The following is a 12,602-nucleotide window of genomic DNA, read 5'->3' on the forward strand; positions in this document are numbered from 1 at the left end:
CCGCCTCACATTTTTGCTACAATGATTGATGAAACATTTTCTGCAATTATAACGTAGTAGTTTGATTTTACCCTTATCCTTAACGGTTGAACATGCTGTTGAACGATTTACAGTTTACACACTTCTGCTTCACCACCAGCAGCTTTGTAGGTGAACCTTGCAAGTGGCTGTACGCCACAGTTCCAGGCCGGAGACCACTGTTCTACCTGGACGCCTCTTGGCCGGGCTGTCTGGCAGTCGGAGTAGGCACGGCCACCAGCGCAGTGTGTGTGCGCAGGAGAGCAGCCCGCCCCCGGAGGAGCTGTGCTTCGTGTGCGACAAGGCGGCGCGGGGCGGCGTGTCGGTGCACCAGCGCACGGCCACCAGCGCAGTGTGTGTGTGCAGGAGAGCAGCCCGCCCCCGGAGGAGCTGTGCTTCGTGTGCGACAAGGCGGCGCGGGGCGGCGTGTCGGTGCACCAGCGCACGGCCACCAGCGCAGTGCACATCCACGAGAAGCTGGATGCCATCCTGGGGGTGGACCGGCTGACCTTGAAGCTGGACGAGGAGGCCGTGCTGTGTCCGCGCTGTGCCCAGCTGCTGGACTACGTGGACCGCATCGAGGTGGAGCTGGACACGCTCAACCGCGCCATCGTGGACTGCATGCGGCCCAAGTGTGCGTGCCTTGCCGCCCCTGTCTTACCTCTCATTGTTTACTGTCAGTTGCTACTTAGGTTATGGAATCTAGGAAATAGTGTAGTGCAAAATACCACAAAGTTCTGTGGTTTTAGAAGTTAATAGTTAAATTAAAAAATTGTTGTGGGAAGACAAACTTCTATTCCCTGTGTGTTGATGACGCCATTTCTGAAAGAATCGTTCTGTAAGTCATAGATATGTTACACAAGAGATAAATTTCTAAAAAGTATTTTTTTATCGCAAATGTAGAAGTTTCTCTTTCCTCTGTGCATGGCAACACAAAAGTAGTAAATCTTGAGAATCTTAACATCTTTGTTTATTTAATGAAATAGCAGAATGGCTTTGCTTCCAAGAGAGATTACCGCACATTATATTTATACCTGGTCAGATGCTATGTTATAGTACATGACATTACACTTAAAAACAATGTCATTTTTAAAGTGGAGAATTACTGAGTTTGCTGTAGAAGCCAGAAAAAAATATGAAAAATTATACTCTAATTTGGATTTTAGTAGTTTTATTATTTAGGCTAAGAAATAATAATAATAATAATAATAATAATAATAATACTAATAATGGTATGAAAGATGCAGTGTCTTTGAAAGTATTATTGTGTCTCCCTTTGTTAGCACAGGATTTAGTTAGTTAATAACATCTAGAAGCACACCCACGCAACTGCATAGTGACGCAGAGCATTGTCGTAGTTTGTTTTTAAACGTAACAAGGTTTGTCAATCAATAATGTTCACAGGCTTTCACTGCCATTGTCTGTAGTAGCTGGGCTTCAGGGTTGTAGCCACGTCCTTGGCGAATAATTCACCGACGTTTCAATCAACATTGCAGTCGCCATCATTAGGGAGCAGTTACTTACTGAGTACCTACTGAGAACCTACTGAGTACCTACTATGTAGGTAACTGCTCCCTGATGATGGCGACTGCAATGTCGACCGAAACATCGGTGAATTATTCCCCAAGGATGTAACTACAACCTAGAAGGTTTGTAGATATCTGACATCATTTGGCAAGAGATTTTTGGCATCATAAATATACCGTATTTACTCACATACAGGTCGCCATCGCATATAGGTCGCACCCATAATTTGAGGTCTTGAATTTGGTGTTTAAGATTCCCCCCATATAAGTCGCACCGGTAATTCATTACACATACACATTGCACCACAGAAAAAATTATAAGCTCCACCTCCCGTGTACCAATTTTGTCCAGTTCTAATACCAGTTTATTGGTATACGCACCAGTTTTCTCGCTGCCGTGACATGTTCAAGTTTACGTTCATCTTGATGTCTTGATACCAGTAATTAATTAATTACGATCCCCAGAAATAAATGGATAGTTTAAAAAATATATTTTCATGTTATAAAATATGTATATTTTGCGTTTTAAGTTCATTGCCGACTATAAACGTTACGTTTTTCACGATGTTTTTAGGCCTACTAGCTAATCTTATCTACTCTTAAAGTACCCACTGTATTTTCTGGTTGTTTATGGTTGTTACGTGACGTACCGTATTTACCCGATTGCAAGACGAGGTCAACTTTTTAACCTTTATAAACCAGAAAATAGTATATAACAAGCTATAAATAAACATTTTACATAACAGGAAAAAGATAATTTTCTGTACTTACATTTTTTTATGCTTTGAAAGATCCACTCGCCTTTCAACACTATCCATTTTAGGTTCCCGCAATTTACCGCATTTGTTTATTAACAAAAATAAACAATTTCGTTTACATAGAATAACATTGTTAAAACGTATACAACACTTTGGGTTACTAAAATTGTTACAGCGCTCGCAACATAGTGGAGATATCATGTACTACAAAATTCAGCATGAGAAATGTCCTGGTTTACCAACTCCCAAGTCTAGATTTCACGTCTTTTTTCGTGCATACTTTATCTATGGCGTGAGCGCAAATAAACAAAGCATGGCGACTAGTACCGTAGATGTTTTTTATAATCTTTTTGCGTACAAATTAGCTTGAAATAGTATTGTATTTTTCATTAAATGTAGGGATGGGCCGGTCGAATCCTCGAATCCCACCGAATCTCTAGTATTCGAAAGATTCGAAATTCGAGGGAAAAGATTCGGGATTCGAGGAAAAATATTGATGTAAATGTAGTACTTTAAAAACTTAAATGCTTACAATTTACTTGGCCTGTTTACGTTTTCCTTGGAACACATCCTATTGAGGTACAGTAGAACCTCGTTAATACGTGATGGTCGGGACCGAGATAATCACGGATTACCGAATTTCACGGACTAGCGATTAAAAGCCCGGAAGGTCTTGTCAAGCTTCTCAGACACCGGCGTGCAGCTGGGTTAAGGCCGTTCACGGTAAGGGCCGGCCGTCTTCGAATTAGTTTCTCGGCTTAAAAATGTCTAGCCATTAGTTCACTGTCATTTACAACAGCCGAAGAGAGAAAGATAAGATCATGCTGACCTTGAACCCCCTCCCCCTCGTACAGCCGAATGCCAGCCAGACACGTCACTCGCCAGGCGCCTGCCGTGCGTTGGCGGGCGGAAACAAACAAAGGGAGACGGGAAGCAGACGTCAGGACATCCCCCTCAAGTTTAAAGAGTGACAAATGTGACAGCTGAAAGGGGGGCGACACAAAGGGTCGCACGCGATGGCTTGCAGTGTTTGCCTGCCGCAGGCCTGCGTGACGTTAATTTTAAGCGCTGACAATTTTTACTTCTCTTTTTTTTCTTCTCTTTTAAATCGTCCCGGATTATCCGATTCCCGAATTAGCGCATCACGGATTAACAAGGTTCTACTGTATTGTACTTTAAATTCGTTATTATATAAAAAAAAATTATGAAGCATGTACTGATTTGGGAAACTTACTTTATATTCATGAACATGGATGCATTGTCGCTACATTGGCATTAAATAAGGCATAAATGACATATGTATTCTCAGAATATGCTAAAAATTAAAATAAAGCACATTTAGGATCTAGACTAAATATGAATCTTGTTTTTTTTTTTAAAAATAACTCTACCGAGAAATCTGTTACTTAGTAATACAACAATAATGCCGACTTTCATCACAAGTTACGGTCGCACATGTAGTAATAACAATGAAATAATGAATGACAAAAATTAATACATTATACAATTATTATTTTAATCGCAATTCAATTTTAAATATTCTGATACATTCTATTTATGAATTTTTTTAGGACCAAGTTTGGTTTGTGTAGACTACCAACGTTAAAATATGTATTATCTGAGAATTCCATGATGGCCAACCAATGAATTTGTTAGCCAATCATTTTGAGCACCATAAAAAATAACTAATATTAATATAAAAAATTTAATGGGTAAACTAGAGAAAACACCCCGTCACTTTTAACTTCGGGCATATTAATCATTATGCTTTAGTGAGGCTTAATTTTAAAAGATGCACAACAATATTTCTTATGGCCTAAAACCATTGAAGCCAAGATGGCGCCTTTTAGTTTCCATTAAATATTTCAGGAATGCATTTACCTTCATTTGGAACTTTAAACAAATGTCAAGTTGGTAACTACAAAATATTGTTCCGTCGGATGTTGAATTTCGTTTTCCGATTTCCGTGGATACATGAATCACTGTACTCACAGATAATGCCTGAATGCCTTAAATCCACCAAGTCGGATTCTACAGTAATTGATGAAGTGACCAGATTCTTACGTGATCCTACAGTTAACCCAGAAATAAACATCCTCAAATACTGGAAAACTCAGTCTGCGTGTTCACCCAGGCTACATAAACTGTCCAAAAAATATTTGTGTTCACCACCTGCGACAGTGTTCTCTGAACGTTTGTTCAGCACTGCAGGAAACATATGTGACCAAAAACGGAATCGTCTTGATCCAGACCGTGTCAAAACATTGTTTTTTTAAATAAAAATTTAAAGGGTTAAATAATTCTGCATAATGTTTAATTTTTTCTAGGGATGGGACGAATCCACAATTTGGTCGAATCCGAATCCTTGTTCGAATCCTCAGTGTTTGTCATCGAATCTCGAATCCCAGTCCCACACTAAACTTCACCACATGTTATTAAAAAAATCACACATTTTAAAAAATTACATAGGCCTATGTATTAAAAAAAATCACATGTGTATTTATAAAATTATAAAATAAGTGCATAGTGTATACACCTGATATAAAATAGAGACAAATAACCTCAAAAACCACACACGTAAGTTTGCATCTGTCTAATTCTCTGTTAAATTAATCCTTCCTATGTTTTCAATAAAATACGTTTGTATAGCAGACACCATTTAAAAAAAAGTTGTTTTTTTCTGCAATGTTATATTATTGAAAGTTGGAAATGATAGAGTAGTTATGCTAATTAAAATGCAGCATAGTTTATCTTATGTTTGTGCCATTACCGTTACCTTTATAATATAGTTTAGGTATACCTACAATTTTCTAGAGCTGGACGAACCTCAGTTCTCTGGTTTCGAACCGAGCCGAACCGAACCTCATACAGAAATAATTGTTTTCAATTAAAATGAACCGATGACCAGCATTTTGGTCTTTAACTGAGTGGTGAGAAAGAAAGATTCTCCAGCCATATGTAAAATTAAAACATTATATAGCTTAGCTTATATATATACCAACTTTTAATTCGTGAAGAAGTTACATCTAAATTTCAAAAAGACTATATTCCTTTTTAAGTGTACACTAACCTTCATTTAAAAAAAATATTATAAAGATGACGAACATTCAGCATAAGGCCACATAACTTAACATATTTTTGTGGTAGACATAACCTAACATTTTTAATAAGTAAAACTTTTTAATAGGACATCAAAAAAAGGCGAATGTGAATTAAGTTACCTATCTACATTACAAAACCCGCTGTCTGCAGTTGCTGTTTTCTTGGAAGAATGCTGCTCGTTAGAAGAAACTTTAGACGGTTTTTTTGGGGTGGTTCTGGGTCATCCGGGTCGTCATTATCTTTTCTCCATTTGGAAAACTTAAACGACGTTAGCCTGCTCATCGCAAATCACCTCAAGAACAATAATATTGTAAACGTAACGTAAAAAGTGTGGTTATAGAAATTTGCGTCGGAAAAAAGAAAACACGAGAAATAATGATGGCTGCCGCGACTACGCTAGTCAACTTAGTACCGTACTGTAACATTTACTGGACCAGTACTTTTAATACACAAGATTAAATTAATATTTTCATTACCTGACTGTTATAACCAAAAAGGCCAAAGAAAATAAATACATCCCACTAATTTAAAATACGTAATTTACGTAATCATTTCCTACCGCATTTGTCTTGTGTTAACTTGATCACGTTAGTTTTGCCGAAATACGAGAGTTCTCGTACATGCGCTTTAGTTAACGTATGGGGTACGCAATCTTTGGTGATTTTACAACACTTCTCGTATACGCACTATAGTTAAAGGTATAATATACAATACCTTTGGCATTTGTACGATAGTTTATATTACGTAGTACGACAAATGCATACAAAATTCTCTAAAGTAATCAAAAAACAAAGCGCGCCCATATGAAAAAATGCTATGCGAGTTATGCGACGATTCATAATTTTATTTTTATTTTGTCTGCGCTTGAAACTGTTGAGGCGACGATTATGCGATAAAAGTCGGAATATTACAAGTAATAGAATTTTGTTGAGCTGTTTTGTGAATGGTCTCAAATGGGGGTTAGAAAATTAGAAAAACGTATTTTTTTTTAAAACGATCGTTCGGTTTTTCGATTATATTTTAAGAGGTTTCGAACCGAACCGAACGTAAGGGTTCGGTTCGGTTCGGTTCTAAATTTTCAAACTTCGCCCAGCACTACAATTATCTAGAGGTGTAAAAGTAACGAAAAAATGTGTACCCGTATGTATTCGTTACTATAACAATTAGTACTCGTTACTTTCGTATCGTTACTCGTTACTTCTGATACCGCATGACATGGCACATGCTATGTTATGTAACAGCATCGAATCGAGTCGTATTTCGTACGCGTACAATATGACGTCGCGTAAATAAAAATAAATCGAATATAAACAATTAAAAATATTTGATAATTAACAGCTTTTGTTAACCAAGAAACAATTAACTCTCATTAGAGCGGCTTTATTATAATATATCTTTTAAGATAAGAACATAAAACGTGAAAATACGCGATTATAAAAAACAAAAACATATATATTTATAATTTGTAAAAAATACTTTCTTATGTTGTTTCTGTTCGAATCTAAAACTTTGTCTACACACACAATACCTTTAATAAACAGTAAAAAACTTGGACGACGAATTTCCAAATCATACTTTTATTAATAAACAAACATCGTTCTTTGTAACGAATACGCGCGCGCATGCGTGAAACATACGAAAGATGCGAGTAACGAAATGCATTCGTGTGTAACGTTTCGTTACTCGTTACTAGATGCCGCACCCGTTACTCAGTAACGAATACATACGGTTTGCTACAGCTCTACAATTATCAATTACTACCTAAAACTCTTAAAAACCCACCTCGAATCCCACCTCGAATCCCACCTCGGATCCTACGAATCCTCGAATCCATAGGATTCGGTATATTCGACGAATCCAAGATTCGAAAATCCCATCCCTAATTTTTTCTCTTACCTTATAAATTATTTTATAATTAACCCTTGAGAACTGGATTCGGATTAGAGGGGTGGATTCGAGGTACTGTTTGGGATTCGGATACGAGAAAAATGGGATTCAAACCATCACTAATTAAATGATTATAATGTTAATAGTTATTTATTGCCTGTACCCATAAAAGTAATTTCACATTGTATTAGCCTAAAAATGTGGGACAAACTACCATTAAAAATCAAGATTTTCAAATGCAAGACGAATGTGAAATTTTTACCGTTGCCGGGAGAAAAAATAATCGTCTTGCATTCTGGTAAATACGGTAAATAGCGGGATGGATTCGATTTTTGAGACGTAATTCGCGTGAAAGTATTGTATTGGACTAAATGGGAACTAAACGGGACCTGAAGAATATAGTGCAAATAACGGGAAAACGTAAATAATGGTAACGTAAATAAGGGGTTTCGCTGTATGTGTACATTGTAAATAAATTTGCCTTTACCTATATAAACTTCTTTTTCGCATTTTAAAGCAAAATATTGCAAAAAAAATTTCCTCGAAAATTTAAAAAAATTTTTCTTCGCATATAGGTCGCACTTCATTTTTTCCCCATCAAATCTGGTAAAATTGCCGCGAACTATATGCGAGTAAATACGGTAATTAAAAATGTTTTGCTCTTGTTTTATTACATTATGTATTTATAGTGTGTTTATTTTTATTGGTTGCAATAGCTCTCATAAAAAGTAATCATCTTGTTTAGGTTTTTTTTTAATATTAGAGTTCAGAGTCAAGATTCAGTTATGTTAGGTAAGGATTCAAGTTCCGAAGTGAATTGAATCTGCCCCATCCCTTAAGGATTTCCTTGGAAATGAAACAAAATCAACATGAAGATTCACCTCTCGGTGATCATTATATTCAGGATTGTGATCAATAAATTTTTTATGCTGTTAGAATTTTTTATATATGTATATGTCAAAGTGACTTCACAACTAGTGTAAAGGTGTCCAATCTCTCGTGAAATAATTTTTTCGTTTCTTTTCAGTCATACTTTTTTAAAAATTTTAACAAGAAAAGGTTACATCTTTAATTTGACAACAATGACACACACACACTCACTCTCCTTTTGTTATTATTTAATACTTTTGCCCAAAGTATTATTTTTTTAAATATATATGATTTAAGTAAATTAAATAATTAACATGTTCATCACTAGAAAATTTAGTTCATTAAATTTGAAGCTGGGTGTAAGTGGGATCGATGTAACTTCAACTGGTTAAGTGGGAACCAATGGTGTACCATTCCAGTATGATACAACAGCAGTTGTAAAAATGTTGTTATATTAGAAAAAACATGAAAGTAGAAAAAAAATATATTTTATTCATTAAACAAAAATGATAAGTTACAAATAGATATAACAAATGTGCAGGCAACACCCATTAATCGTTGTGGTTTTTACAAACATGAGTATAAAACAGATGCTTGAAAAGAGAGCATCATGAACAATTTGCGCAATGAAATATGCGCCTGACGTAACACGTATTTAAGTACTGCGCATAAGGAAAATTCTCTTAATTAATGTACATTTAAAAGACCTTAGCAGGCAGACAAAAATCATATAAAAGTCTCACGCAGAGCAAATTCGTTATCAAACAATTAAGTATAAATATTAAGGCTTTAAATTATGCATTACGTTTACACGCAACATAAGTTTTCATGGCAAATTTAAATGGGAATCGCGAACCCCAGCTAAAAGACAAAAATATTACGACAGGGAGGAAGCCCAATGCGCAAAACAAATAATCAAGCAAACACTCATGTAAATTAGGGTCGGTGATAAATGAAACATCCAACAAAATTAGGTACAAGACCCATCTAGACCACTCAATCAAGAGCAGAAGGCTCGTAAGAAAGAAATTAAACTTGAGCAAACAGACCATTAATGCACGCGGAAATTACAATGCAGAGATCCATAGTGGATTTAAAGCGAAGCTTCTAACATAACTAATCAACCATGAGCATAAGAAGCGCGGCCTCCTCCCAGCGGACTGCCTACGAGCGAGAGTGACTGAAGACAGTGCCGGCCTAAGCAAACTCGCGGCCTTATATACAGGCGAACTGTCTTTCGAGAACAATAGAGAAAAGCGGCGGAGGGGAAGGTTCGAGAAACGAGGAGAAGGGAAGACGGGAAGCCTCGGGAAAGGAGGGGAAGTGCGGAGGGGAAGGCTGGGGCAAGGTGGAGAGGGGGAAAGGATGGAGGGGAAGGGAGCGCTCTGCTAGCCCGGGAGGCGGCAACTGCTGCAAATTAATATAAATGTATAGGTATGTAAATGTATAGGTTGTCAAAGTTATTTGCGGGAAACATCTAAATTCTGCTGATTTTAAAGTTTTCCCTAAATTTCTCAACATTGGTTTGGAAAAACATATTTTGGCGCGGAATACAGCTGTTTATGAGAGTTTATCAATGCCATTTCTGAAAACATCACGCAGACGGTAATGAATATTTAACAGTAAATAAATTTCAATAACAAAGTATTTCAATATATCTTTGAGCCCGTCAATTTTATTTATGAATGCCAAAAACCTGATAAGTTGCTCTTTATGCTATGTTTGTACATCTTGCGAGGAAACTAACTCTCACAGTATGATTGATATTTATTTTAAATATAAATATTGCCAGTGTAACCTAGAGTGTCATAGATTTGTAAATAAAAAAAATGATCACTGCAGAAGTGATCATTTTTCATTAACCTTAAACAATAGCAAATTAAATATTGGATAATTATACATAATATACTATAATCGTTAGTTACAAACTAAATTGTAAGTATTTAGGATATGTGGACGAAAGGGATGTCCACTTCAGTGTCACGTAACCCTGTGGGATTACAATTATGAGTTTTGTTTGTTTTCTACTGCGAGACGAGGAAGTATGCTCACAAAAAAATTAAGGAATCACACCGTAATTATATCAAGCAATACACTTTTGGGATCAATATAGATTAGTTTAGACATGTTTGCACTGCAACGCATGTATGTGATGCTGATGTAGGCCTTTATCTGATGCCAATACTCTACTTAGAAAGGCTGTATTCACTACTATTATATGATTCTCAAATATTGTGTCATTAAATATAGGTAGACTTATACTTAGTAGGCTATAAATACATTTTCTATGCGTGTGTATACAATGCTCATCGCAGAAAAAAAATATTGATTAACAAAGTGCGGGTCAATGGTACAATAAATATTTAGGCTAACAGTACATCCCAAATAGGTCAACGCCTAGGAATTTGAAAATTAAAGTTCGTACTGAAACTAAAATAGCCTGGGAGTTCACACATGACTCCAAACTAAATAAACTGGATAACGAATACAAAACATTAAACAATAAACACTAAACATGGTACACTAATCCAGTTCACCCGACACTTGTATTCATCAGTTTTCCTTTTAACCAAACAAAATGACCTTATACACACCGTTGAACAAATTGAGGTTAATATAAATGTCCTCAACTTCTTTTTTTTTTATATATGTATTTATACTGACACAATAATACAGGTTGACGTAGTTAAAACGTAATAGTAGCTTCATACCGCGCTGTTGGTTTCTTCATATTACACGAGTATGATATGGCCTTAATTGATTTATGTTGAAATTACCAATATGTTGTCCAGTCGTAACATCTTGTAGCGTGTAGCAATTTTGTCTAATTATTGAGGTGTGCGAATATTCATAAACACGAAGAGTTGCGAATAGTAACTGACGAACTGTTCGCATTCGTAAGTCGAATAGCAAAATTTAAAATTGCGAATACCGTATGCCCGAATATAAGGCGACCTGCAGTTTCAGGAGGCCAAACAAATATAAAAATAATTTTGATAGAAATCAATGTGAAAATTCATTAGACATACATTTTGTGTTGATAAATCCTTTTTGCATTTATGTATACCGCATTTAACTTTCCGTTTCACAGCTACGTATTACTATTTAGTAGTGTGTTAAACGTAACAAAGCAAACAAAGAATGCAGCTTGCCGGAACAAAACAAGTGGCTAGCTGCCATGGGGAAGCATACGGCCATGAATAACTTCGGTGACGTGACCGCGAATATTTTTCCATATTACTCTCTGACAGAGAGTCTCTGTCCTATGAATTTTAAAGAATAATCTAAGATAATTATGTTGTTTGAGAGGTTTTTACATAAATAAAGAGTGGATTACTGTGAAATTATTAAAATAGCTTTTGAAGCAACGTACCATATTCCTGTAAATATGGCGTCTTCGTGCGTGTTCGGCAATGTTCGTTTTACAACAAAGAAATATTGTGGAAAGACAGTTGGCAGCCATGAATTTCCAAACATTACTTCCGAAATGTTTTGTAAACGTAAACAATCGTTCTGAAAATAGCTGTGATATTTTAGTACAAATTTTCCGTTAAAAATCTGAAATTAAATTAACGTAAATGTTAACACGCGATTGTACACAAAGTACAAATATGATATGTGTAATAAAATGTTTCCATTTTGAGATGCTTCAACATTCACATTTTTACTTAAGAACAAATATTTTAATTTTCAACGTTAAACAATTGTGAATTACTGCAATATTGGGTGGATTTATCGTTTTCCCCGTGTGAGCTAACGAAGTTTTTGTTAATATAAAAATCGTGAACATTTTGTTTAAAAATGTTTCTACTGTAGCTTTCAGCTTGGAACTAATGTTTGCGGTGCTGACGTCTTGGGTGCGAAAATAAGGCGACTTCCAATTTTCTCATTTCTCGTTTATGTAAAAATGGTCGCCTTATATTCGGACCAATATTTGCATCAAATATAAAATAGATAACAATTATTAAATATTATTATATATGAAATAAAAATTCATGTCCTCAATAACTCTTAAAAATACTAAGTGAACTTTTTTTTTGTGGTTTCATTCACAGAAAATATCTTGTATAAACTAAATATATAAAAACCCACCATTGTTCAGTGTAGTAACATATTTTATATATATATATATATATATATATATATATATATATATATATATATATATATATATATATATATTACAACTATTCGACTTCGAAACTATTCGACTTCTATTCGAAAATTTTACTATTCGATTTGAAATTATTCGACCATCAAAATCCACTATTTGCACACCCCTACTAATTATGCCTGCCACCTGATATGGTCCGCTGTATAACATGAATAGTTTACGTGTGACTTGTGACCACTTGTTGCTTGTTGTTGCGGTCCTTTTTAGTACTAGATCTCCAACCTTAAAGTTGCTAATGCGAGAGGTTTTATTTCGCTTCTGGCGACC

The 12,602-nt window shown here is 35.7% G+C and overlaps 1 protein-coding gene across 2 annotated transcripts in view; it reads left to right on the forward strand.

Moving 5' to 3' along the window:
- The window catches only part of LOC134530052 (uncharacterized), a 51,064-nt gene that overhangs the window by 26,258 nt on the left and 12,204 nt on the right, over positions 1-12,602 (forward strand). The window contains exon 9 of one of the 2 annotated variants that reach the window (XM_063364595.1): positions 385-652. In XM_063364595.1, the coding sequence (XP_063220665.1) occupies positions 385-652 (268 nt within the window). Of the gene's footprint in view, positions 1-277; positions 653-12,602 lie in introns of those variants that run through there. The other variant, XM_063364596.1, reaches the window with a different exon arrangement.

The sequence above is a fragment of the Bacillus rossius genome, chromosome 3 (genome assembly GCF_032445375.1).
Source record: "Bacillus rossius redtenbacheri isolate Brsri chromosome 3, Brsri_v3, whole genome shotgun sequence".
In the NCBI taxonomy this organism is placed as follows: domain Eukaryota; kingdom Metazoa; phylum Arthropoda; class Insecta; order Phasmatodea; family Bacillidae; genus Bacillus; species Bacillus rossius.